Source organism: Mastacembelus armatus, chromosome 13, assembly GCF_900324485.2.
Source record: "Mastacembelus armatus chromosome 13, fMasArm1.2, whole genome shotgun sequence".
Lineage (NCBI taxonomy): Eukaryota > Metazoa > Chordata > Actinopteri > Synbranchiformes > Mastacembelidae > Mastacembelus > Mastacembelus armatus.
Genome location: NC_046645.1, coordinates 27,423,907 through 27,451,228, shown reverse-complemented (window position 1 = coordinate 27,451,228; position 27,322 = coordinate 27,423,907). Strand labels below are relative to the sequence as shown.

The window sequence follows — 27,322 nt, the reverse complement described above, 5'->3', positions numbered from 1 at the left end:
ATCAAAACACCAGTGTCACGTGACTGATGACATTGGAAGCTTCGAACGTCAATGTTTCGCTTCGCGCTTCATTGCTTCAAAATGTTTCAAAGCTTTTCATTGGCTCATAGTCTTTCAGTGTGTGTCATTGGCTCATGGCGTTTCAATGCATTCTGAGGCAATGACAGCTTGACAGGTTTGACAGATTTGAGTGGTTTGGTGCCATACCAGCTATATAACATGCATCATTCTGCTTCAGGATTTGGAGAGTGAGAGAGAGTATTTTGGCAAGTTTCACGGCGAGTCCCACCAATAAGCGACGTTCTAAAGTTTGGGATCATTTTGATTTCAAGAGGTCTGAACTTTTATTTATATTTCGTGCTTTCGAGGTTGCTATTGCTTCAGTTGTCCACCAGATGTCACCGTCACTGAAGTCTCGAAGCTTTGAATCTTTTTCGGCACAATTGTCAGGAAAGCCTCAGTGCTTCATGAGGCTTCACTTGCCCATCACTAGGAAATGGTCAAAAATGCTTGGATTTATTTCTTTTTTACAACTGACTACAACTAATTTTGACACATGCATTTGTCTTTTGACAGAAAGTTTTTGACAAATTTCACTCGCTTCATTTGTTTTGTCCCGAAATTTTCAAGACGCAACTTCCGCCATGTTGTTTGGTTACCATTATTATAGTTGTTCCCATCTATCGCGAGATTTGTGCAGGAAGCCTGCTTGTCCAGGTGTCCGCTTTACTGCAGCCGACCGCGTAAGGTAAGATCAGTCCAGTTAGTTACATTGCTGACGTGGATAGTCTCCGCTGTGTCTGAGTGGTTTGTAGACGAATTTTAGGACGTTACTGACTGAAATACTTTTCGTTAATGGTGCAAACAGTCTGAATAAGAATAAATAATGAGACGACTTGATGATCTCTATTCGCCTTTCACTTTATCGTTTAGCCAACTACGATTTAGTAAAACACGCAAACTGTTCGTCCTATTTGTCATTTTTAAAATCAAGTTTTTCGTTTACTAATCAACACATTTGTCGACTGTCACCCTGGGTGAGCAGCAGTAAAAGACCTTTGCTGATTAAAGCGTCTATGAACTGCATTTCTTCGTTTTCTTTATTGTGATGTTTGCATGAATTTAACGCCAGATTTGGACAGTTTCATGTTGAGCTGGTGAGGAGCATAACTGAGCCGTGGCCAGTACAAAAATAGCTCCCAGTCAGCTCCTATGACGAACAGCGGACCTGGCAGTGGAAAGTGGGGGTGCAGCTGACAAGTCGTCGTTTTTACAGGTTGCTTCTGCACTTCTGAGGTATCATGGACTGCACAAAGGTCTGACTATTTATTAGGGCAGTATCATTCTAGACAGCTATAAAATAATACACAATAACTATCCACAGCACTGGATAGTTATTGTGTATTATTTTATTGACTTTATTGCGAAGACGTACACAGTGAAATGTTTAAAGCTACGGCCACATTTTAGCTTGAAATATAACCAGAGATTCTTGTAATGGTGGTTCTAGGTAACCCCGCGACAACCAGTGTAACAAACTTCCTTTACCAAGGAGATGGCCAAGGGTTATTTTTATTTTTAGTATGTTTTAAGTCTCTATTTGCATATTTGGTCTTTATTTTTACATTGTAATCCTACAGTTTATTAGGCATTTATCTTACTCTGTACAGCCTGACAAAATGTGGTTCAAGAGGTTGAATGGCTCATCTGCTCATCAGAGACCCAGCTGTTCAAGACACGAAAATTGCTCATGATTGGTTATTTGCTTTGCATGGTAGCAAACTGTATTTTGATGCCTTGTTGGAACCCTACAACAGTGTATCATGATCTGTAGAAGTGTTGTACACGGTCACCACATATTTTTCTGTCCCCTCAGGCCTCAGAACTATGTCCTCTCCAGAGATCATTTTTCTCTCCTGGGGCCACATGAAGGTCAAGGGATGCGCTACCAGCTACAAGGACTGTAAGGTCTGGCCTGGAGGCAGCCGTGCCTGGGACTGGAGAGAGACTGGGACTGACGTGAGTGAAAACACCCTACCATATATATATATATATATATATATATATATATAATCAAGTTTTTCGTTTACTAATCAACACATTTGTCGACTGTCACCCTGGGTGAGCAGCAGTAAAAGACCTTTGCTGATATATATATATATATAGTACACACACACACACACACACACACACAAGAATGCATAATCATAGCAACAAAACATGAACTGAAATATGATCTGCAGCAGCAGGACCTATCATAGCATGCTGTGGTTTTAGTTGTAAGTGTTCACACATGAATTCACTTCTCCCACCCCAGCATTACCCAGGGGTACAACCTGCTGATCTGGAAGAGGTACTGAAGAAGAGAATAGACCTGCTGTTAATTGGCAGAGGCATGAATGAAGCTCTGCAGGTAAAACAGAGCTACATATAAAATACCGATCACCGCTGTATTAATTTAACCTCAATAATAAAGTTCCATTATTTTTAAATAACATTTGCCATGAAAATTGAGGCAGTTTCAAATCCCAGTTGATGTGGGATATGTGGTATGCACGTGAAACATCATCTGCGTGGACATTGGTTTAAGTCGGTTTGTGTAATGTTTTCTCAGGTTCCTTCCACCACTCTGGACTTTGTGAAGCAGAGAGGTGTTGATGTCAGAGTCTTGCAGACAGAGAAGGCTGTTGCTGAATACAACAAACTGGTGAGCCAGGGGGCCAAGGTGGGTGGAGTCTTCCACTCTACATGCTGATGTCACCCTTGCTTTGCCATGACATGCACAAGATGTGGGAAAGTGTGCAGCCCAGGTTTACCTTCAGTACAGCTGGAAAGGTTTTCTCAGACTGACTCCCACCTAGTGATGCAGGGTCAGATGGAAACATCCTCATTACAACACTGCTAATCTGGCTCAAGTCCTTACTTCAGCCTAGGGTGTGCTAGGTGTGCTATGGACAAGCTCTTTGCAACTTCAGACTGAATATCAGTGAACTCAGACAAAACTTCAGAAGACCTTTGTATATTTGAAAACAGGTGTGTTTATAAAGAGATATGATCTGTCGATTTTAACTTGTGTCAAAACGGAGGAATTTTATCCATAATCTACATAATTACAAAGGTTACTGTATGTTAAAAGTGAAGATTTATTAAAAGTACATTTGAGTTTAGAGGCCAAAGTTGTGTAATTTTAAACTACAGTGATCAATTTTCAGTAATAAATGGATGTTCAGGACAGTATATTTTTCTTTGGAAAGATTTCTGGTTGTTTGCTTCACAAAATAAAACTGGAAAGAAATAATCATGTCTATTATGAGTTGATCTTAAGAAGTAACTGTACAGGAAAAAACAACCCTGTAGAGTCTCATAGGCAAAAACTGAAAAGAGTAAAAGTCTTTCCTTTGTTGTGGGATTGGTCAGCGCCGGGCAGGTTTGGGCATGATATAGACTTTGACAGGCTTGCTGAATGGGATGGTTCCCTCAATGGAGGTCTCTGGTGGTGGAATGGTGTCATTGCTGTCACTCCATCCTAACTTGGTAGCTAAGCAGGTGGAGGAGAAGGAGGCTGAGGAGGAGCTGTAGGCCAGCAGGAGGCGCACTTCAATCTGAGATGGCTCTGAGAGATAGCAGAGGGTAGAAACAGTGAAGTAAAAGTTAGATAGTTTGATATGAAGTAGCTTTGCCTATTAGTAAAAAGGTGTGGTGAAACAGGTGTGTAATTTTAATGTGCAGACAGAAACTACAGGACTGCAATAATTAAAAATAGAGTGAAAAAACTATTATATTTTATATATAAAATTGTTTCTGATGGAGGCAGCAAGGCAAATCAGTGGTTAGCACTGTTTGCAAAAACATGTATGTCAGGTTGGTTGGTGACTAAATTACCCATGAGTGCGCTGACACAAAGAGACACACACATTCACACCAACGGTAGTGATGGGCAAGTGAAGCCTCATGAAGCACTGAGGCTTTCCTGACAATTGTGCCGAAAAAGATTCAAAGCTTCGAGACTTCAGTGACGGTGACATCTGGTGGACAACTGAAGCAATAGCAACCTCGAAAGCACGAATGAAGCACCGGCACTGTTTCAATCCCATGACAGCAATAAAAGTTCAGACCTCTTGAAATCAAAATGATCCCAAACTTTAGAACGTCGCTTATTGGTGGGACTCGCCGTGAAACTTGCCAAAATACTCTCACTCTCACTCTCCAAATCCTGAAGCAGAATGATGCATGTTATATAGCTGGTATGGCACCAAACCACTCAAATCTGTCAAACCTGTCAAGCTGTCATTGCCTCAGAATGCATTGAAACGCCATGAGCCAATGACACACACTGAAAGACTATGAGCCAATGAAAAGCTTTGAAACATTTTGAAGCAATGAAGCGCGAAGCGAAACAGTGATGACGTTCGAAGCTTCCAACGTCATCAGTTACGTGACACTGGTGTTTTGATACAAGCCTCGACACAGTGTTTCGAATCACTCCGCTTCAGGAAGAGTGACACAAGCTCCGAAGCCTCGGTATCATTTGCCCATCAGTAACCAACGGGCAATTTAGAGTCGCCAACCAACTGAACCTGCACCAGGGTTCAGACCCTAATCCTAGCCTGCATGTGTTTGGACTGTGGAAGGAGAAAACCCACACAGACACAGGGACAACATGCAAACTCCACACTGCACTGCGATTCTGTCATACTGACCTGTCCAGGCAGTGTGTGAGAGGTAAACCTGTGTGATGAGCCTGTGTCTGTCAGGTCCAGGCTTTCTGAAGTCTCCAGGTTTAGGGTGGATCACATGACTCTGGCCGTCTGGGTACAGAACCTGGGACGTTTGACACACAAACAACAGTTGATTACATCACTGTTCATATCCAGAGCAAATAAGTGAGGAAATACAGTAATGAAAGGACATGTCGTTATTACACAAATAAAAGCCTGAACACTGAAACACTGATCAGCCTGGCCTACAAAGGAATACAAAAGACTGCAATTCTTAACCTAACCTGCACTTTCACACTGTTCTGGGGGTCCTGAACATTTTCCAGCGTTGCATCAATGTCTAGCGCCACCACCAACCCAGATGTGAATCTAAGGGGGTTGTCTGACTCCCCGGTTGGCTCTATGATGGTAGCTGTCGCCCGATGGATCTGTGAACCAATAACAAAAAGTACATTTTATCAAATCACACATCCGTGTGGTTGGGTAGAAGATCTGTTTGGTGAGGAAGTTTCTTTATGGTCGACTAGCAATACAGGAAGTTGATTTTTGATTCATCATCAATTTGTTTGATCAATTGGTTTGATTCATCATCAATTGTACCTGTTCAGGCAGTCGGAGCTGGAGAAGCCTGCTCTGCCTCAGGGTGGTCTGGAGGATCTTCACCATCTCTACTGGTTTACAGGATGACAGCCGGGGCATCAGCTCCAACAGCTTATCCACAAAGCTGTCTTGCAGGTGAGGCAGCTCTGTCAGAAACAGCCTGAGAAACAGCCGGAAAACATGGAAGGAACAAAAACCTAGCACATTAAGGCAAATTAGCTTAGTATTATTGGCTTGGCAAATCAATTTGAACCAACATTGTGGAATATGGAAATTCTGCCACAAAAACTTCCTACATGCAGACTTTTTAAACCATGTGCAAATAAAAAACGCAGCCACACGCTTTGTAAACTTGAGCTGCACTTACACACACCAATCACATGCAAGCAGAGCTGGCACTAAGATACCACCTTCTCAAATATCTCAATACAAAATGAAAAATACCTACATTTTCTAATTTTTTCTTTTATTTTAAAAAAAAGTTTAAAAACTTAATTTTACACTAGTGTAACAAAAAAACAAAAAACTGTCAATTAAAATAAAATTTAGTTTTTCTAATTTTATTTTGCCTCAAGTAGGAAACTTAGCTGATGTATATAACTCAGTCCCAGACGAGCCATGATTGTATGGGGAAAATGGGGTTGTTCTGACTCGTAGTAAAGCTCGGCTGTGTTAATTCTTAAAGAACCACACACACAGATAAAGCCCTTACCTCTGAAAAGACTCAACCTCCTGCAGGAACTTCTCACAGCTGCTGATAAGATGATCCAACCTGAAGAGAAATGACAAACTAATAAACATCTGTAAAGATTTTGTGCTATATGTATCCAGACATGTGTCCACACAAAGCCAAATGGACATGGTCAAAGTATTTTTATATGTGTGTGAACACAGACCCCTGCCTGGTGCGAGCTGTCAGGATAAGCTGCAAAGCTTTGGCCTGGAGGCGAACATGATGTATAGTGGCCACCTGTCTGCTTTCCAAACCACTGTACAAAAACTCAAGCTTGTAGGTTTCCTCCAAGATCTGCAAACACAATCACATACATTTTAACAGACCAACTGCACCATGAATGCCCTCACAGGTATGCTAATAACGACCTGCACTGACCTGTTGAGTTGCTGCTGTGGCTGTGACATTCTGCTTGAGGCAGAGAGGAACGGCCATGTTCCACAGCTTCTCCTGCAAAGCCTGAGAAAACAAGGAAAGCAGGTAAGACATGAAGACTCAACTTAGGTGAAAGTTTTCAGTAAAGATTTCTCACCTCACAATCTCCAACCTGAGAGGATTAATGTGGGTCATGTACTCCTTCCCTCCAACTTCAATTCTGACTGACCAATGAGCTCTCTGATTGGTTCCTTGATCCAATCAATCATTACCTGCTGTTCTTTAAATATATCTGCAATTCTGACAGCTTGTCTTTCAGACCATCAGACTGCACAACCCTCCTTCTCCCCATCACCACCATAACCTCCATGGTGTCCGGTGATACTGTCCAAGGCTTCCAATAACCAACCACCTGTCAGCTCAACTCTCACAACTAGCAACATCTAACCCTGGAGAATCTGCCCTGCCTCCAGTCTGTGCCTAATGAAGTTACTTCACTTTTTTGGAATTTAATTACCAAAAATTCCTCTGTGTGGCTTATTCCTAAAAACTCACTGCAGTATGTAGTTACACACTATCGCATACCTTCATGAGCAGCAACTGGCACCGCAGGTATGTGGCACAGAAATCCGCCGCTCCAGCCAGCTCTGTCTGCAGCTCCCCCAGCCGCTGCAGGTCTCTGACAGACAGGAGGACAAAGACATAAACAACCTTTTCATCATCTGCCCAAATCACAGTGGCGCATTCCACACTTCATCAGTTAGATTCACCCTTATACCGAATAAACACGACTGACCGAAATGATGACATCAATACCAATAGCTACTCAAGTGTCACAATCTAATACTTAAATGACGCCAGCAGGAAAAAGCTAAACCATCAGGAAAAGTAATGGAATTACAGATGATCGTTCATGGAACTTAAACTTAAAACAACAACAAAAATTGACAATGTCAGAGCATAATAAATATCAAATAATATAATATCTTTGATCAATGTATAAATGGTGGTTTTCCTAATGGATGGATAATGAATGTGTTATGTTGTTCTCCTGATGGAGGATTTTTATTATTCTACTGTTTTAAAGTTTTATGTTGTCTACTGTTTGGGATCATTTGAGATTGTAAGTGTTTAATTGCACAAAGGGTGCTTGTTATTGTTCTAAACCAGAAAAAGGTGGCCTGCCATCTCCAGGTCAGAGGAGAGAATCTCAAGTATTTTCCTCAAGTAATTCAAGTATTTTGGGATCTAGTTCATGAGTGAGGGAAGGACAGAATATGAGATTGACAGACGGATCAGTGCATCGGCAGCCTGTTATCTATACCCTCTTATTCCTAACCAGGGTCACAGGGAGCTGGAGCCTATCCCAGTTCTCTTTGGATGAAAGGCAGGGGTACACCCTGGACAGGTCACCAGTCCATCACAGGGCCACACAGAGACAAACAATCTCACACACTCACACTCATATGGGCAATTTAACGTGTCTCTTAGACTCCATCCCGACTAGACTGCTTAAAGACACCCTGCCATTAATGAACTCATCTTTATTAGACTTGGTAAATTTATCTCTAGTATTAGGCTACATACCACAGGCCTTTAAGACTGCAGTAATCAAACCTTTACTCAAAAAGCCTAGTCTTGATCCAGGACTCTTGGCTAATTATAGACCAATATCCAACCTGCCATTTATTTCTAAAATCCTAGAAAAAGCTGTTACTAAGTAGCTATCAGACCACTTACACAGGAATGAACTATTTGAAGATTTTCAATCAATTAGAGCACATCATAGTACAGAAACAGCACTGTTAAAAGTTACCAAAGATCTTCTCTTAGCCTTGGACTTGTTTCTATACTTGTCCTCCTAGACCTTAGTGCAGCATTCGACACCATTGACCACAACATCTTATTACAGAGACTGAAGCATGTGACTGGTATCAGAGGAACAGCGTTAAAATGGTTTCAATCCTATTTATTGGACAGATTCCAGTTTGTTCATGTCCATGATGAACCTTCCACACGAACAAAACTTAGTTATGGAGTTCCACAAGGCTCTGTGCTAGGACCAATTCTGTTCACCCTGTACATGCTTCCTTTAGGATATGTCATTAGGAAGCACTCTATTAATTACCACTGCTATGCAGATGACACTCAGTTATATCTATCTATTAAACCTGTTAACACAAACCAGTTAACCAGACTTCAAGCCTGTCTAACTGACATAAAGGCCTGGATGACCAGTAACTTTTTACTTTTAAACTCAGAGAAAACAGAAGTCATTATATTTGGGCCAAAAAATATCAGAAATAACTTTTCTAAAATTATAGCTACTCTAGATGGCATAACCCTGGCCTCCAGCACTACTGTAAAAAACCTTGGAGTTATTTATGACCAGGACATGTCCTTTAACTCACACATAAAACAAATCACTAGAACTGCATTCTTTCACCTGCGCAACATTTCCAAAATTAGGAACATCCTGTCTCAAAATGATGCAGAAAAACTAGTCCATGCATTTGTTACCTCAAGGCTAGATTACTGTAACTCATTACTATCTGGATGTCCCAATATCTCCATAAAAACCCTCCAATTAATCCAGAATGCCACAGTCAGAGTCCTGACAGGAACTAGCAAGAGAGATCATATTTCTCCTATATTGGCTTCTCTTCATTGGCTCCCTGTAAAATATAGAATAGAATTTAAAATCCTTCTTCTCACATACAAATCCCTTCATAATCAAGCTCCTTCATACCTTAAAGACCTCATAGTACCATATTATCCCAATCGACCACTTCGCTCTCAGAGTGCAGGTCTACTTGTGGTTCCCAGAGTTTCCAAAAGCAGACTGGGAGGCAGAGCCTTTAGTTATCAAGCTCCTCTCCTGTGGAAGCAGCTCTCAGCCTGGGTTCAGGAGGCAGACACTCTCTGTACTTTTAAGGCTAGACTTAAAACCTTCCTCTTTGACAAAGCATATAGTTGGGGCTGGCTTCAGGCAACCCTGAACCATCCCTTAGTTATGCTGCTATAGGCCTAGACTGCCCGAGGACCATCGGTGCACTGAGCTCCCCTACCCTAGAGTTTTTCCTCTCCACTGTCGCCAAGTGCTTTGTATTGTGATTTGGCGCTATACAAATAAAATTGAATTGAATTGAACTGAATTTAGTCACCAATCAACCTGACATACATGTTTTTGGACTGTGGGAGGAAACTGGAGTACCTGGAGAAAACCCGCAGAAGCACAGGGAGAACATGCAAACTCCACACAGAAAGGTCCCTGGCAGGTGTTGAACCAGGAACCTTCTTGCTGTGAAGCAACAGTGCTAACCACCGTGCTGCCCCTGATTTATAAAACTAAAACAGAGTGGAGTACAACAAAGTGGATAAGAAACATAAAAAAGTAAAGAGAAAAAGACAGGAGGCAGAGCTGGAGGTAGCAGAGCTGAAGACGTTGAGGTTCTCTCTGGGAGTGACGAGGATGGATAGGATCAGGAATGAGTACATCAGAGGGACAGCTCATGTTAGATGTTTTGGAGAAAAAGCCAGGGAATCCAGATTGAGATGGTTTGGACATGTTCAGAGGAGGGACAGTGAATACATTGGTAAAAGGATGCTGAGGTTAGAGCTGCCAGGAAGGAGGCCTAGAGGAAGACCAAAGAGGAGGTTCTTGGATGTAGTGAAGGAGGACATGAGGATAGTTGGTGTAGGTGTGAAGGATACAGAGGATAGGGTTAAATGGAGGCAGATGATTCGCTGTGGTGACCCCTGAAGGGAGCAGCCGAAAGGAAAAGAGGACATCATGTATGTTAAAGTACTGGACAGAGACAAAGCCTAAATCTGAGACATAAAAAGCAGCTCCTTCATTAAAGAAATGTTAAAAAGTGAATATCACCAGCCAGGGAAAAAGTGGAAGAATGAATAAACGAAGGCAGGGCTTCCTGCATGTATGTATGTGTACCTTATAGTGAAGTCCAGCAGGTCCTGGGCTTCAGGAGCTTCCAGGTTCTGGATTGTGCTGACCCTGTTCAGACTTTGTTGGAGAAAGAGCTGAGATGATTCCACAGATACTGAACCACAGCCTGAGTCCTCTGAGTCCAGTCCGTATACCTGCTTCCTGCCTGGCAACTGAGAGAGAATAGTTAGAATGTTTATGAGTGATCAAACAAGCCTGGAGACAACTACTGTTTGTGTAGAGTCAGTCTAAACAAGAACTAATGGTTGCTACCATTAATACTGGAAAACACATTCCACTAAATGTGGTTGCTGTCTGAAGAATTATGGGACTGAACCTCCAGTTTTTAATGTTGGAACAACTTAAAAAAAAAAAGTATTGGTTTTGGTAGATTCTTTTTCTAGTGAAAACGCATAATCTCATTACAGCCTATCAACTGTGAGGAATAGCTCTTCTGTGCCAGATTCTTCTGTGATTGTAACCTGAGCATCTGTGGTGTTTGGACTTGTTACCCTGAAAACACAAAGGAAAGAAACTGTTTACTTCCACAGTTTGTGGCATCAACATCAGTGTGGTTCCCAACATTTTCAAGCTGCTTAATTTATAGGGAAGTATTTTCTGCGAAAGGATTTATGGCACAGCACATGAAAATCCTCTTCACAATGAAAACATTCAGTTGTGGCTGGTCTATTTTTGAACATTAAGATGATTAATCAGTTAACCGCATTAGTTTCTAAACACAAATGATCTAATTTAGATTAGATAAATCAGATTAATCAAACTTGCTTTAGTTGGACACAGTTTAATCAATGAAACTTCACATCTGCCACAATGAATCCAGAATGTAAAAAAATGCATTTAAAAATATTATATCATAAATATTGACTGCAACAAAATGACTGATGACCTTGTTTGGAATAATAGTATTTTAGTTCTCACTCTTAGTGGTGGTACGAGGTGTGACAGACTGTCCCTCAGGTAGGCGTAGTGTCTGAAGGTGTGATCAGAGAACAGTGCTGGCATGGTGGGACACGACTTGGCAGCATTGAAAACCAACACGAGGACTGCAATGTCTGAGATCAACAACCAGAGTCAAGAAAGAACAAGACCAAAAGGTATGTTTTCCTCTGCCCCTGACAGTTCAACTGTAACTAACAACCAGAGGTTATTTATCATGCTAGTGGGTGACATTTGAAGAAACTTTTCTGACAACATTCACAGCTATAACTGTTTTGTTTATTCATCCAGATACTGAGATTCATTATTTATAGCCATGTACAGTATATCCTTAAAATATTTTTTCCACTTTTGCCTACAAACTTCTCTCAGTATCAAAATGACTAAATTATTAGAAACTTAAGTGATGGGTCCAACATTTGCTTTATAAAACTTGGATTTACATCTTGGCTGTGTCATGATTATCATTATTCATACTTTATTCTGCTGCCCACAAAGAAAAAGATTCATTGCTGATCTGCCAAAAAACAGATGTATTGTGTATGCATGTTTTTTGTATTTACAGGCTGAAGCTCATTATGGAAATATGTGGCCATAATGTCAATTCAGGAAAAGAAAACTAGTAAAAGTAACTCCTACATGACATAAACACAAAAAAGCCCAGTGGTCAGGTTTTGGTTTTGTCTGTTAACATAGGATTAGGGCTAAGATATCTCCAGGTGTGTGAAGGATACAGGCTGGATCATCCATGTCGGGTTCTGGTGTATCAAAATAAGGATGTGTGCTGAGAAGTTCAGGAACCAGTGGCAAGACCAGAGTTGGGTGGCGGGATCCCAAGAACTTCAGACACCTGGTGGGGCGCAGGAATTAAAACCACTCAGTCATCAATAGGAGGTTTCTAACCAGTTTCTTTTAACCTGAACCCTGATAATAATCATAAACATTTTTTTTTTTTATATAGGCAGAGCTGTTGAGTATAGTTGTACAGTAGTAGTACAGTGTCACTGTCAAGCCGAGCGCTGACTGGTCACATGAAAATGCAACTTCATAATGGCCACCGTTTGACAACTAATGAAAGCAGCATCAGTGTTGGTATTTAATCTTTGAACCATCACATAGTTTGAAATTTATAAGACAATGTGAGGATTTGTAATGTTCAAACTGAAGTTATAAATGAAAAATAACCTAAAGTGCCATTATTACAGCTTTGTATTCCTTTCAAAACATCAGGGCTCTGAATCTAAGCTGAAGACAGCTCTTTTTTCCACTGCTTTGAATTAATATGCCACTTTAAATTTTGAGATTTATATACTATTTAAAATTAAAACTTGACACCTGTACTTTGATATACTTTATCTTACATCTTTTAGTTTATCTATATCAGATTATTTTTCATGTAGCTTTGTTTTCATAATGGAGATTTCTGTTCTTTTTTGCTTTGTATAAAAACAGCTGCCTTAGTGTAAAGGTGTGCTGTACAAATAAACTTGCTTTGCCTTACTACTGTGCCTAAGCCTTTGATTCTGACATCAACAAATCACTGACAGTTATTTTTGACTGCTGTACCCCAGAACAACCATGAATTTTACCAACCCTAAGTGAAGTATAACTGCTCAATTAACAGGCTATTTGAGATGCTGAATCAATGCTCATTTCTTGTTTCTTCTGGTTTGATATGTGTGAAAACCTGAAGTTGTGACAATACTCATTGACATAATGCACACTGTAGCCCCCGTACCCTAACCTTAACAACTAAGTGCCTTACTTCCAGACAGAGATGCGGTCGGTGGGATACTTGTTGAGATTCTTCAGCAGCTCTAGCAGAGCCAGCTGGATACACTCTTTGGTGGAGACGTTGGTGTAACACAGTAATTCATGGAGAGCTTCTCTGATGTCACGAGATGAGTCCTGGAGACAGACAGTGTGTACTTACACATGAATCTCTGTGTGTGTGTGTGTGTGTGTGTGTGTGTGTACCTCTAACACAGCCAGCACAGTGTCCAGCTGGTCCTCTCTCAGTGTTATGTGGGTAGAGATTTCTCTCAGCACATGGATAGACTGCAGCCTCACTTCCTCAATCTCATCGTTGAACATGTCGACCAGGAAGTCCAAACACTTTTCAGCGAAGCTTGGAGATGACCGGGCAAGCTGGCATAACGCCTCCACGGCCGCGATACGGACCTCTGAAATTGTTTCAAAGATAGAACTGATTTAGAGAGCATGACAATAAAAGACAACAAAACAAATTGAGTTGAAGATAGCGTAGAAAGCGAGTAAAGGGCAAAGAAAATTAATTTCTTGTCTTTCTTAGATGTTACATTTAATTTGTAGTTTGTTTGTAGTTGACACTATAAAACCGTGAATCATAAAAACATAAGGTTAAAAGCCATAAAAATAGTTTGACTAAATGGAAAAAATTCTGTCAAGATTATAATTTGGAAACAAAAACAACGTTTCATATGGATGGAAGAAGTAATAGTCGTAGTACAGCACTGTAAAGATACTCTACACCAATAAGTCTTGTTTTTAAAATCTGACTAAAGTAAAATAAAAGTATTATTAAAAAGTACTTAAATTATCAAAAGTAAAACTACTAGGAAACGTTCCTCAGTGTTTTATTATCATATATTACTGGTAAATGAACGTATATCTTATACTTTAAGACAGCAGTTGGTTTTTGCAGTAGAATTAACTACTTTCTAAACTATTGGGCATCAGTGCATCATATTCTATAAGATTATCATATGTTTGTAACAGTTCTATTTCCCCCATTTTTTCTGCTAACTTAAGTTTTTTATGTTATTTGAATGCAGGAATGATTAATATTTCCACTAATCAGAAAGATTCAAATTCTGAATCACTACATTTGAAGACATTCGTTTCACTGAATAGAGGGGAGGAAATTGTACTGGTAAATGGAGTCGAGCAAAAGTGCATCTGAAATGTAGTGAAGTAGAAATGTAACGCAGCACTAAAAAGAATATATAGTCAGATATAGCAGAATTAATTCAGTGCAGTTGTAGAAATTGAAGTACAGTTCTTCAATATACTGAATTCCACCACTGTAGACACAGATATATCTTTGGGCACTTACATGACTCTACAAAAAGCACTATTAAATATCTAAATGTGACATCAGTAACATTGTGAGTTTGAGTCTTCTGAACATCTGTTCAACATTTCAGTTTACATCTAGATTGAGTTTTTTGCAGAGGAACTGTTTCCTGTACCAAACATCTCGTCCTCCAGGCCGTGAACGAAGGCACCGCAGGCCCCTGAGGCAATAAGGTTCACAGTGTTGGTGTCCAGTTTCTCTTTGGGGGTGTCATCAGCCCACTTCCTGCCAGAGGAAAACTCTCCAGATGCAAAGAGCTCCTTGGCCCGTTCATGTGCTGTACGCTTCCTCTGATTGCAAAAAAAAAAAAAAAAAGGAAAAGGTAAACTAGTTCACACATAATTTCATATTTCACTCAAGGATCTTGAATGAAAATGAAGATATCTGGTGATCAATTACTCACCCGGAGATCTGACATCAGCTTCTTATCCAAAGTTTGCTCCAGAAAGTGATGACTGACCTGCAGCATCGAACCCTGGCACACAAGTTTCATGTTGAATGTTGTGTGTTTCAGACACAGAATATGTGTGTGCTGTCTTATACATCTGTTAAACTAATGGCCTTTTATCAGATATACGGTGGTGGGAAAAAGTCAATATAATTCAATTTTATTTGTATAGCACCAAATCACAATACAAAGGCACTTTACAAAAACTAAAACTAAAAACCCAAAAAATCTTATGAGCAAGCACTTGGCAACAGTGGAGAGGAAAAACTCCCTTTAACAGAAGAAAAAACCTCCAGCAGAGCCGGCTCAGTTTGGGCGGCCATCTGCCTCGACCGGTTGGGGTGAGTGGATAGAGCAGAATTCATGGTTCCATTTATCACAGCAAGTCTTCCAGGTCCTGAAGCAGCACAACAGTCCCAAACCATCACACTGCCACCACCATATTTTATGTTGGTATGATGTTCTTTTTCTGAAATGCAGTGTTACTTTTACGCCAGATGTAATGGGACACACACCTTTTTGTCTCGTCAGTCCACAGAGTATTTTCCCAAAAGTCTTGGGGATCATTAATATGTTTTCTGGCAAAACTGAAACAAGCCTTTATGTTCTTTTTGCTCAGCAGCAAAGTGCTTTTACACTATTTGCCCATCGTCTTGGAACTCTGCCATGCCCATTTTTGCCCAGTCTCTTTCTTATGGTGGAGTCATGAACAGTGACCTGAACTGAGGCAAGTGAGGCCTGCAGTTCTTTGGATGTTGTTGTGGGGTCTTTTGTGACCTCTTGGATGAGTTGTCGCTGCGCTCTTGGGGTAATTTTGGTCAGCTGGCCACTCCTGAGAAGGTTCTCCACTGTTCCATGTTTTCACCATTTGTAGATAATGGCTCACTGTGGTTCGCTGCAGTCCCAAAGCTTTAGAAATGGCTTTATAACCTTTTCGAGACTGATAGATCTCAATTACTTTCTCTCTCATTTGTTTTTGAATTTTTTTGGATCTCAACATGATGTCTAGCTTTGGAGGACCTTTTGGTCTACTTCACTTTGGGGGGGGTTGAGTGGTTAGCACTGTTGTCTCACAACAAGAAGGTCGTGGGTTCGCATCCCGGCCTTTCTGTGTGGAGTTTGCATGTTCTCCCTGTGCTTGAGTGGGTTTACTCTGGGTACTCCGGTTTGCTCCCACAGTCCAAAAACATGCATGTTAGGTTGATTGGTGAATCTAAATTGCCCGTAGGAGTGTGAGTGTGTGAGGTTGTTTGTCTTTGTGTGTCTCTATGTGGCCCTGTGATGGACTGGTGACCTGTCCAGGGTGTACCCTTGCTTTTCACCCGAGAGAGAGCTGGGATAGGCTCCAGCAGATCCCCGTGACCCTGGCTTTCAGGAAAAAGCGGGTATGGATGGATGGATAGACGGCCATGTAGTTTTGGATTTTGTTTTCCCTTAATAATAAAAACTGCATGATGTGAGAGAATTCTGCAGCCTATTTTATAATGTCTAACAGTGCACACAAATAATTATCATAATATTAAGAGAGGACTCTCAATAATTTCTAATTGCCAGCAACCTGTGTATAAAGCACTGAAGTGTATGTTTAGTTTGCACGGCAAACCAAAGTTGGCAAGGATTAATAATGAAATTGCTAACAGCTGTTCTGGTAGTTGTCATTGTACTAAGGTATTTTTAAACTATTTGATGCAAAATGCAAGGGATAAAAAAAAAAATCTTTTGACTCAGCTGATATGAGAAGAATCACCCTAGTAAATTGGTTCATTTGCAGTTAAAGTAAATCTATTTTCTTTGTGCAAACAAGATTTAAGCAATATGCTCTAAAAGTGCTCTAAATAATAAATACATTTAATCTTAGTGACCTATAGTGACAAACTGCCTTGACATACGTAGAATATGTACATTTAACTTTTTTAAAATTTTGTTTATATGTGACTTTCAATATTTCAATTTAAATAAGGGTAAGAAAAATTCTGCAGCTTGCTGGCAATTAAAAGCTTACAGGGTGGAAAATAACTAAATAGTATTTATGTTGGTCCAATTCTGTTCACTCACCAGTGTTTTGGCTGCCTGCACCCGGACCATCCAGGAGCCATCACTAACCATGTGACTGATCTTCCCAAATGCATCATCAACCAGTCGGATCTCCTCATTAGATGACGGGATGGGCACAATGCTGATTGGACAAGAGAACCGTGAATGGTGAAGTCCTGTCAGTCTACAAACTGGTGCAGCCAACCAGTTAATGACAACATGGAAATTTATAATGTAGTAATGGTCTTATACTTGCATAGCACTTTTCTACACTTAAGTGTACTCAAAGTGCTTTTACACTATTTGTCCATTCACCAATTCATACAGCCAACAGCAGCAATGACACCCGATTACGCCAATAGGAGGTCACTAAAATTAATGTTAAGTCAGTGTGTAACTTTGCCAAAACAATAATTGTCTTAATAATTTCATAATTCACAAAGTTTGTTAGAATCCTCTGAGAGGGCTCCTATCTTAGTCTAAAAAGTCCTAGCTGGGAGTCCTAGACTAAGAGTGATTTAGGAAACTTCTCAAAGCAGCTCTGAGTAAGGAAAGTATAAAAACCTTTATCTTAGTGAGGAGGTGTAGTTGACCCAGTTGCTAGGGATGACACAGCATTTCAAGGACTGTGATTGGTTGATCAAAAACTATCTGTAAAGATCTTAAAATGCACTCTGTGAAAAATGAATAAATGATAATAGAATGGACAGTCAAATCATACAATGTTTGTATTATAAGTGTATAAGAAACTGTATAAAAATGAATACAGGCTACTTTGTGCAAAGTTTCTGTTACAGGCTAAATATCTTAAAGTTAATTAAAACAGTTTAAAATGTGTCTACCAATTTCCACGCAGTAGTTATTATATTTAAGTGCTTACATTTATTTACCATACTGATTTTATTAGTTGTAATCTATTTGAGATTGATGGGAGCAACATGGCTCACCTCTTACCAATTTACATGACTGCAGAACAGTCTGCTTAAGTTGCACTTTTAGATGGTATGTAGTCAACAATCCAAGAGAGATGGAAGGAAGTAAAAGAACAAGAAAACCACATTGGCCAGAAGAGACTGACACCAGAAGATTTCAGTCACTATATGAGGCTGTGAAAACGGTTCAATAATTTGTGTGATCACTCTGCTGATAGAAGGTTGTGACAGACACAGGTCATCACTACTGTTGCATTTTTACCTCAGTGCTGTGCTCTTTCATTTCTGGTGTTATGGCATTACTACGTTGGGTGGGAGATGTGAGCACATCTCTAATAAGTTTGACCAAAAACATTATCCCATCACAACCCAATCTGTAGCGTTTAATTAACACACCATCGTTCAGTGTTTGGAGAATATTTCTTCTTTCCGCCATTTTGTCCTCTGCTAAAGAAACTCTTAAGCCTCTTAAAAGTCCTCCTGTCTACTCAGTTTTTTCCTTAGGAGCTGTTTTTAGGGCTGAGATGTTTTGTGGATCATTTTTATCTTTACTAAGATTTAATCCTAAATTTAAGGGGAAATTCTAAGAAAACGTCATAATTCTAAGAATTTTCTTAGAATTTTGTCACTAGGAGCAACTTTTAGGCTCAGGAAATGTGTGAATACCGGCCCAGATCTCTTTCATGGAAAACATAAAAACCAGTTCTATTTGTCATTGTGTACCGTCCACCTGTCCCTTACGCAGTCTTTCACTGAATTTCCAGACTTCCTGTCTGATTTAGTGCTTAGTACAGATAAAGTCATTATAGTGGGAGATTTTAACATTAAATTCAAATTTTATTTGACATCTACATTCATGTAGATGTTTTTTTTAAATAATAGTCTCAGCACTGCATTTAATTCATTCAGGTGACCCTGAACCAGCCCTTAGTTATGCTGCTATAGGTCTAGACTGCCTGATGACTCCCCATCATGGACTGAGCTCCCCTGAGCTGAGCGGAGTGCCCTCCCCTTTCCTCATACATATTAATCTTCTCACCTTTCTGGGTACAACTGGCTCAGTACCCAAACCATCTGTACCGCTGCAGAACGGACCTGCTCATAATCATCTGACAGCAACCTGCAGGCCTACAGACAAACACAGACAGACACAGACAACAGACACTGTAGTTGTGGTTGTCTGCTATGGCCACCAGTACCAGAGGATAATTATTCCTAGCTTTGCTGTTATCATTATTTTATTATTGTCCTCCCACAAGGAAATTGGTCTTTCAGCATTTTGGCAGGTTCTACGAAATATAAACAGGTTTTTTACCTGGTCATAAATGATCTGATGAATTTTCATTCCTCTCTCATGCAGCTGCAGCTGGAAAACATGTAGGATCACACACAATCAGCTGAGTTACATAAAAATCATCACTGAAAGTGACAGTGGAATGAGTTTTCTATTGTGTGTGGTCCTTAAATACACAAGTGTGACTGTGGTTTGGTTTCTTAATCCTTTGCAGGTGTTGGCAGTGTCCTACCATGGCTTTGATAGCTGCAGTGCGGACTCTGGGGTCTTGGTCTGCAAAGTAGTCACTGATGATACTCTGGACATCCCTCACTCCTCCTAGAGCACCAAGCAACATGCAAAATAATGCAACAAAAATATCATCCAATAACTGAAAGGGCAATAACAAATTCAAGATTTCAGAAGAACGTTTGTGAGTTAATTTCAGCTCAGATGTACAGTTACAGTTAAAATAATCCACAAAAAAAAAAAAACAGTTGTGTCCCAAAACAAGCACAGACTAGTGACCAAAAAAAAAAAAAAAAAATCAGAAAAACAGAATACAAGTTCTTGAAGATCATTTTACCTATTTCCCTCCCTACATTGTAAATGTGTAAAGACACGTTTGAGGATAGTATTTAAAAAGAATGCACATATATCTAATCAGAAGCACCTTTTACATAGATAGAAAGCTAGATATATTTTATTGAGCCTGTAAGAGAAATTGTTAGCTATTTAATTATAGTATGAACCGGCCCACACCCGTCGATGTGCCCAGCCCCTCATCCTTGTGCAGAGACGTGTCCACCATGCCGAGGCATCCCAGCAGCTGTAGACACTTGTTCCTCACTCCAAAGTATGTATCGGACAAATGCTGAGGGCAATACAGAGAAAAGCACAGAAGAGATTTGCTGCTTCGTGTGAACAAGACAATGGTGAGTATTGTATATAGATTATATGTGAATGTGTGTGTCACCTTCCAGGCCACGTCTACCAGCGTCTGTCTGACTGCAGGACTGTCAGGTAGTTGTGTACCAAAAATAAGCAGAGTGTCTAGCAGCTGGGCGAGGACCTGATGAGACTCTGCAGACACAGTTGAACAGAGGAAATACACTGACTTTCTTAACTGTTTAAGTTTGTCAATCAGCAGTGGCATTTATTTTAGATAAATATGAAAAATCAAAATAGTAATTGTATTGTTTGCCAGAAATAATTCTGCGATCTTGTTGCAATTTACAATGCTCCCCGAGGGAAGACATTAAAAGCCTTTTTATTGCCACATAGTGGGTAGCAATGATGATAACAGAGAATCAAATGTGCACGTGTCTAAATGAATCCAAAGTTCAGACTGTGTGTTAAAGTGTCTTACTCTCATTGCTGAGTGCGTTAATGGCGTCATCTACAATGCAGTCAGGACTGAAACCCTGTGTTTTGGATAGTAGACCCAGCAGAGAAGCAATCTTCAGCCTCACTGAGTTATCAGTTTCCTGGAGGAGAAAAACATTGTTAGCATCAGAGGTGTTCTGTCTTTTCAACTTAGCTTAGATCAGGGGTGGGTAATTCTGGTCCTTGAGATGCCAATGCAAATGAAGGTGGAATGTGGAATGACTAAACACATCTGATCCAGGTAATCAGCGGTGAGTAGGGCAGAGGTAGTTGGAAAACAAGCAGGAGAGTGGCCCTTAGGGACCAGAATTACATGAGACCTTTAATGGTTTGTAGTTTTAAAATTCTCCATCATTCTTTACCTTGTAATAGTGCTCCAAGAGGATCCTGACCACACCCTCCACGCTCTCCGCCTCCACAGGCTTGCGTGCAAACTGCAGCAGGTATTGTAAGGCATCGGTAGAGCTGGTGGTCTTACACAGGTCAATGTGCAGAGCTGCAGACTTACTGGGTTTGGACAAACGGAGCTTCTTGGCAGGAATTTCTTCATGGGGAATCTGTCACCAATCAATATTTTATTTTAAAAACAAACAGGCATCCTCATCTTCCCTTGTGGTGCCTAATCTCTCCTTTTCTGTTCTTCAGACTCTTCTGTTTATTCTGCATTTCTTCTACAATAAAATGTGCCTTTATGTTTTTGATTTTGTTCAGTTTAGAAAACACTGAATTTACAGCTCTTACAAAGTGTGTATTTTTCATTATGATGATGATGTTCTATGATGCAATTCTGCACAACACAGAAAAATGATGTTTTTTCAGTCAGTCGAAACTACTACCCAGCACCCATCCTTTGGTGTTTAGGCTCCAGGTGGTCTTGCAGGTGTTCCTCCTCTGTGTACTGTTTGGTGCGTAGGATTTGGTACAGACAGTATCAGAGCTGTGTGTCAGCTTCTCAAATGGATGAAATGAGAGAATATAATTTGATTTTTCAGTCCCAAAAAGGTGTACCGAGCTGCAACCCTCATCAGGTTTTAAGGTTCCTCAGACGATTTAACAGTAACACTGCTGTCACTTTTATTCACAGTTACTCATGAAATGAGGCTTTGGGCCACAGCTCCCTCTCCGCCATCACTCCCTTCTTTGACATTTTCACCGGCGGACCGGTGGAGGTCCCGACGGCATCGATAAGAGGAGTTGATAAGCAAGGAGGCATAACTGTTACGATTCCGAGTGAATGGAAAATTTGGAGCCGGTTCTAAACCGGTCCATCCCTAATTAGAGCTAATCCGTGACAATTAGCTCACGCTAACGCCGACTGACTGCATCGATCATCGATCATTTATTGATCACAGACATGTTCTGCGCTGAGCTGCTAGCTGTTGTTAGCATTGTTAGCAGGCTAGTTCGCCTTTAAACATACTCCCTTATGTTGTGAGTCTAAAAGAAGGTTTCATGTGCTCACCTGAACAACTTTGGAAAACTCTTCATATACTCGCTTTTTCAGATGTGCTGCCATGTTCACGGTAGGTGCCCCGAGAGTTTCTGCTTCCAGCAACAACGATGTCCAAGGAGTTGGCCCTTATCACTTCCCGTAGCTACGGCAAGCAAAGTGGAACGCGTTTTTAATTTCTGGTGTGGCGAAAAAACATTTCTCACTAAACTGAAATCTAATCTGTGATGGACTGGTGACCTGTCCAGGGTGTACCCCTGCCTTTCACCCAAAAAGAGCTGGGACAGGCTCCAGCAGATCCCTGTGACCCTGTAGGTGGTCACATTAATATATAAATTGTTCATAAAACTGAAAGTTAACACCAGAAGAGAAAAAAAGAGACAAAAAAATTGAAAAAATTTGAAGAGCAAAAGCTAGATGATTCCACAATACACACAGTTTTGAACAGAGTTTCTAGCCCAAAGCATCTGGAAGAAGATAGCAACCGAAGAAAAGGGCGAAATAAAAAAAATAATAAAGAGTGAAGATAACATAAGTGGGAGAGCTATCAGCTCTAGTGGGAGAGAAAGACACAGGATAACAGTAGCCTACTGTGAATGCTGAAGCAGCATTCACACTAATTAATAATAAGAATTCTGTGAGCAATAGGTTTGCCTGTTGAGGTGAAGAAACCTCTGTTTTTCCACAACGCATTGAAGTTGTGACAACCATTAAATGCATATTGAGAGTCAGTGTACACTGTGATGTTTTTTCCCGTTCCTAAAATGAAAGCTCATGATAGGGCAAACAACTCTGCTGCCTGAGCCGATAAGTGAGAAGGCAATCTAGTACTTTCAATTATATTGCATTCAGTACAAACTGCATAAGCAACACGTGGTGACCCATTTGTTGGGTGATGATTTATAAATTATGATGTGGATTTGCTGTAGATTCTACGAGCTCTAAACATGAATGTGGTTCTCCATCTTCAGCTTTAGGGAGCAAGGTTGAAGGGTTAAGAACAGTGCAGCATTTGAGAGTAACATGTGACATTGTTAATAAAACATTTTGCCAGTGCATCTGTCTAGCTGGTGTAAGATTAGCTGTTTTTGCTTGCAGAATGAGAGAGTGGACCGCATGGGGGACATGCACTATTAGAGGACTCATGGCAACAATATCAGTTGTAGCTAAGACAGCTTCAGTAGTAGCTGCTACTGCTCTTAATAAAGTAGTAGAGATCTCACTCTGATAGGACCTACAGTTTTTCCACCAGGTCGCCAAAACCACAGAGAGTGACTGCTCAATCTCTCATTCACTCCCATTATAAAAGAAGTCCAGGAACACAAATGAAGGCTGCTTACAACTCACCACCAATCCTTCATTTTTTGGAATATCTTCACAAAACATGGATCACTCTCTTTGTTGAAGCCTCCTGGTTCTGTTAGTGAAAGAATTATTTTGATAGGTCTTATAGTTTTTCTTAGATTCTCCTTTCCGCATGTGTAAAAGTGCTGTGTCACTGTCACTCCCTCTCCCACTCTGGGTTTAGGTCATGTTGAAAAGTCAGACCTTGTGACTTTCACCCGAGTCCATTGATGGAGGGTTAAAAGAAGACGGAGCGAAAGTTATGAATCGGCACACCGGTTTATTGTAAAAATACAGAGATGTCCCAAGGAGAGTCCCAAACCCATGTTTCAACCCCATCATGGCCTCCACCCTCTGCAAATCCTGATTCTTGAAATGTGTCCCATTATCTGACCTAATTTTCTCTGGGAAGCCATGGTTGGGGATGTAATAATTTATCAGGCATTTAATAACCGTTTTACTGTCTTCCCTCTTGGTGAGCCACGCTTCTGGCCACCCTGAATACGCATCCACACACATCAGTACGTACCTGTACCCTCGAACGGTGGTGCCCATGTCTGTGAAATCAATGACAATCTCTCGTCCAGGCCTGGTGACGAGTGGATACCTAGTGGATACTTAGTGCAGATGTCACATTCCCTGACCAGCTCTTTGGCCATATCTTTGAGATATGGATGCCACCAATGCTCTAGGTTCTTCAACATCTGGGGTATCCCACCATGCCCCACCCCGTGAGCTTCCAAGAGGGCTGTCCTCCTGATTCCGGGAGGAAGTATGGGACGACCATCCGGCCCCCTCCACAATCCTTCTACCTCAGTAGCCCCTCTCTCTTTCCAAAGACTTCCCTTCCGGTGGGGATGCCCCCTTTTGCAGTCTCTTGAGTTCCTCCAAGTTCGGTCTTTCTTTAATCTCTTGTGTCACCTCCAGCAGCATTAATTTAACTTGGTATCCCGCTGCTTCCTTGGCTGCTTGGTCTGCAGCCCGGTTTCCTTTTGCCGTAGGGCTCTTGGACTGATCGTGTCCCTTGCACTTGATCACTGCCACAGCTAGCGGTTCCAACAGGGCATCTGCTGGTTCTCTTTCTCATGTTTGATGGGCTGATTAGGATGGGCTGTTAGGAACCCTGCTCTAAGCCATTGTCCTAATTCAACATGTACGGCTCCTGTCGCATATGCTGAGTCTGTGTAGATGTTCACTTTTTGGCCCTTGCCCAATTTCAGAGCTGCCAGCACGGCCATCACTTCTGCCCTCTGTGCTGACTGTTGTCCTTCCAGCCTTTCTGCCACCCTTACCTGCAACTCCCCTCCTGTGTCTTCCACCACCGCATAAGCAGCCTTCAACCCCTCTTTCTCATCTCTGAAACAACAGCCATCCGTATAAAGGTCACATGCGTCCTGCAGTGGCGTGGCCTGCAGATCTGGGCGCACTTTTTCCTCTTTCAGGACTTTTTTCTCGCACCTGTGGGCCTGTCCCGTCCCAATCCTGTCTGCCATGTTAATACCTTCATGTGTATATGAGATATGTGGTTCCTCCAGAATCCTGCTCAGCCTTTGTTGTTTGAGGGAGGAGAGTGTGAATATCTGGGAATTGACATAAGCCATCACACTGTGAGTGGTGAGCACCCTAAGTGGGTGTCCCATGACAATGTGGGCTGTCTTCTGTAAGATCCTCGCCACTGCTGCAGCATGCTGTGTGCAGGCGTGGTGTCTTCTTTCCATGGTGTCCAATGCAGTACTTGTGTACATCAACACTCTCCTGACTCCCCCTTTTTTCTGGAACAGGACGAACGGCGTCCTTTACAGAAACATCCAAGAAGAAGGACTGAGTATAGTCCTATAGGAATGGCCAGATCTGCGGCTGTGGCCAGAGCTTGCTTGAGGGAGATGAAGTTCCGTTCTGCCTCAGTCGTCCAAACGAGCGGTGCTGAAAGATTCCGCATGCCCTGTTCCTTGACTAGCTGTCGAAGTGGAGTGGTAAGGTTGGTATAGTCGGGAATGTAAGAGCGGCTGTAGCCCGTGAGCCCCAGAAAGGAGAGCATATCTTTGGTAGACCTGTGAGCAGGTGATAATCCCGCCCCTGCTTGCGAGATCAGTCGGACCAAAAAGGCCACTTGTTTACGGCACATTTGTAGTTTAGATTTGCTGACCTTAAAGCCCCTCTCGGCTAGATGACGCAGCACGGACTCCGTGGCCTGGAGACAGGTTGCGATGGAGGGTGCGGCGAGCAGAAGGTCGTCAACATACTGGATTAAGGTGGTGCCTTCTGGCAAAGTGCAGGAATGTAGCACCTGTTTCAAAACCTGAATGAAAATACCGGGCGAGAGAGCGAAGCCCTGAGGGAGTCTGGTGTACCTGAGCTGACGTCCCCGATAAGTGAAAGAGAAAATATCACGACACTCCTCTGCCAACGGGAGGCAGAAGAAGGCATTGGCCAGATCAATACAAGAAAACCAAGTCTAGCTAGGATCCAGGTTAGCCAGAGCCACATATGGGTTGGGAACTGGAATGGAGGAAGTTACTATATCATTGATGGCCCTAAGATCATGTGCCATACGGAATTTACCTATACCCTTTTTCTCAACTGGTAGAATGGGTGTGTTCCACCGTGACGAGGAGGGTTCTAGCACCCCCGTTCATATTAAGCCTTCAATGGTATCCCTAATCCCCTCCTCTGCCTGAGGTTTATGTGGGTATTGGAGGATCCAAAGGGGAAACCCCCCTTGGACCTGGAAGGTGACCGGGGCACAGTCCGTTAAGCCCATGTCCGTGGGACACTGAGCCCATAAGAAGTCCGGCAGCTGAGATAACATGTCTGCCGCTAGGTGACGGTCAATGCGTGCCATGTCATGGTACCTGGACACCTCTCTATGTTCCAATATAGCAGGGTCTGTGGCTGTCAGCTGAATGCAAAAAGTTTTAATCTGGGGAGCGTACCAGACCTGCGGTATGGGGGTCGTCTGCCAGTCTTTGTGGGCCAACACACTCTTGAAGATACCCCCCAGCACTTTGGCCTCATGGTCAGGATGTAGGGCGAGAGACACATATGGTGCACTGTCCTCACCCATGTGAAACCAATCTTGTTGGGCCGGGAGAAGCTGCACTCCCGCCACCACCCCCTCGGGGGCGACATAGATATTCTCGGCGTCAATGCTCCAAGAGTCTCCCTCAACCTGATCAAACGCCTCCTTGTACCAATCGGTTTGGAGCTTATCATAGAAGAGGGTAACATGGAGAGGGTCCGGGCTCGAGGAGCGAGATCCAGGGGCGCCAAGACTGATACGCGGATCATATGCCCTTATGTCCCGGACTCTCCGGGCTCAACCTAGCCCAGTAGATGTCGGCTACCTCATCCGCCAGCGGCTTCAACAAGCATTGTTTTCGTTGCCCGTCTGAATATGTCCGACATGGTAGTCGCAGGCCATCTGGCAGAGTGACAGTAAGTCCCTCGGGGGCACACAGAATAGTGGCCCCAAGCTTAATCAATAAGTCCCGGCCGAGGAGGTTGACAATAGTGCCAGGTGAATAAATGTAGGGGTGGCGTACCTGCTGGCTGCCCACCTGGGTGAGCAGAGGTCGAGTTACTGGCAGAATCCCTTTCTCCCCCGAGAAACCCATGACGGTGGTCTTGTGGTTCGACAAGGTGGAAGCAGGGGTGGTGTTGAGAGTGGAACAAGTAGCCCCTGTGTCAACCAAAAACGACAGATTCGTATGGTTCACCTTCATGGACAGCAGTGGATCTGCCGTGTTCATTCCGCTGTCCAGACCTCTCGGCGGGGTGCGTCATTCTCGGTAGGAGTCCTCCCAACACCAATCCATCACAGGCATGTTGAGAACCGATGTGGGGCCACCCCTACCACGTTGCAGGTGCACTCACTGCCCTCCTCGAGCTCGGCCTCGTGCCATACAGCCCCTGTATGGACAGTCCTTGATCCAATGATCGTTTCCTTTGCAGAGGAAATATTGGGCTGAGTCCCTTCTAGGTGGGCCCCCACGACCACCGCGTCCTCTCCAC

The 27,322-nt window shown here is 42.1% G+C and overlaps 2 protein-coding genes and 1 long non-coding RNA gene across 5 annotated transcripts; 2 read left to right on the top strand and 1 right to left on the bottom strand.

The window, feature by feature from the left end:
* Positions 1–602: 602 nt before the first annotated feature.
* On the top strand, positions 603–3,298 carry aamdc (adipogenesis associated, Mth938 domain containing). Of its 3 annotated transcripts, XM_026329719.1 has the most exons (5): positions 694–748; positions 1,133–1,296; positions 1,877–2,019; positions 2,318–2,413; positions 2,615–3,298. In XM_026329719.1, the coding sequence occupies exons 3-5, from the start codon at positions 1,888–1,890 to the stop codon at positions 2,753–2,755; spliced, it is 369 nt and encodes a 122-aa protein (XP_026185504.1). In that variant the 5' UTR covers positions 694–748; positions 1,133–1,296; positions 1,877–1,887; the 3' UTR covers positions 2,756–3,298. The 3 variants fall into 3 exon arrangements, with proteins under 3 accessions (XP_026185513.1, XP_026185497.1, XP_026185504.1); XM_026329728.1 differs by lacking the exon at positions 1,133–1,296 and having other exon boundaries at positions 603–748; positions 2,318–2,353; XM_026329712.1 differs by lacking the exon at positions 1,133–1,296 and having other exon boundaries at positions 603–748.
* On the bottom strand, positions 3,078–22,133 carry ints4 (integrator complex subunit 4). Its single transcript, XM_026329699.2, has 24 exons — positions 21,980–22,133; positions 20,880–21,074; positions 20,501–20,618; positions 20,108–20,214; positions 19,894–20,005; positions 19,385–19,470; positions 19,174–19,224; positions 18,898–18,986; positions 16,948–17,068; positions 14,848–14,919; positions 14,560–14,734; positions 13,307–13,512; positions 13,095–13,237; positions 12,064–12,179; positions 11,312–11,445; positions 10,379–10,545; positions 7,012–7,105; positions 6,430–6,510; positions 6,215–6,345; positions 6,031–6,090; positions 5,319–5,478; positions 5,003–5,146; positions 4,701–4,821; positions 3,078–3,613 (listed from the first exon to the last, which is right to left on the bottom strand). The coding sequence occupies exons 1-24, from the start codon at positions 22,031–22,033 to the stop codon at positions 3,414–3,416; spliced, it is 2,937 nt and encodes a 978-aa protein (XP_026185484.1). The 5' UTR covers positions 22,034–22,133; the 3' UTR covers positions 3,078–3,413.
* On the top strand, positions 5,320–7,796 carry LOC113144054 (uncharacterized). Its single transcript, XR_003297128.2, has 3 exons — positions 5,320–5,453; positions 6,404–6,531; positions 6,734–7,796. It is a non-coding gene; the product is annotated as an uncharacterized LOC113144054 (long non-coding RNA).
* Positions 22,134–27,322: the final 5,189 nt, after the last annotated feature.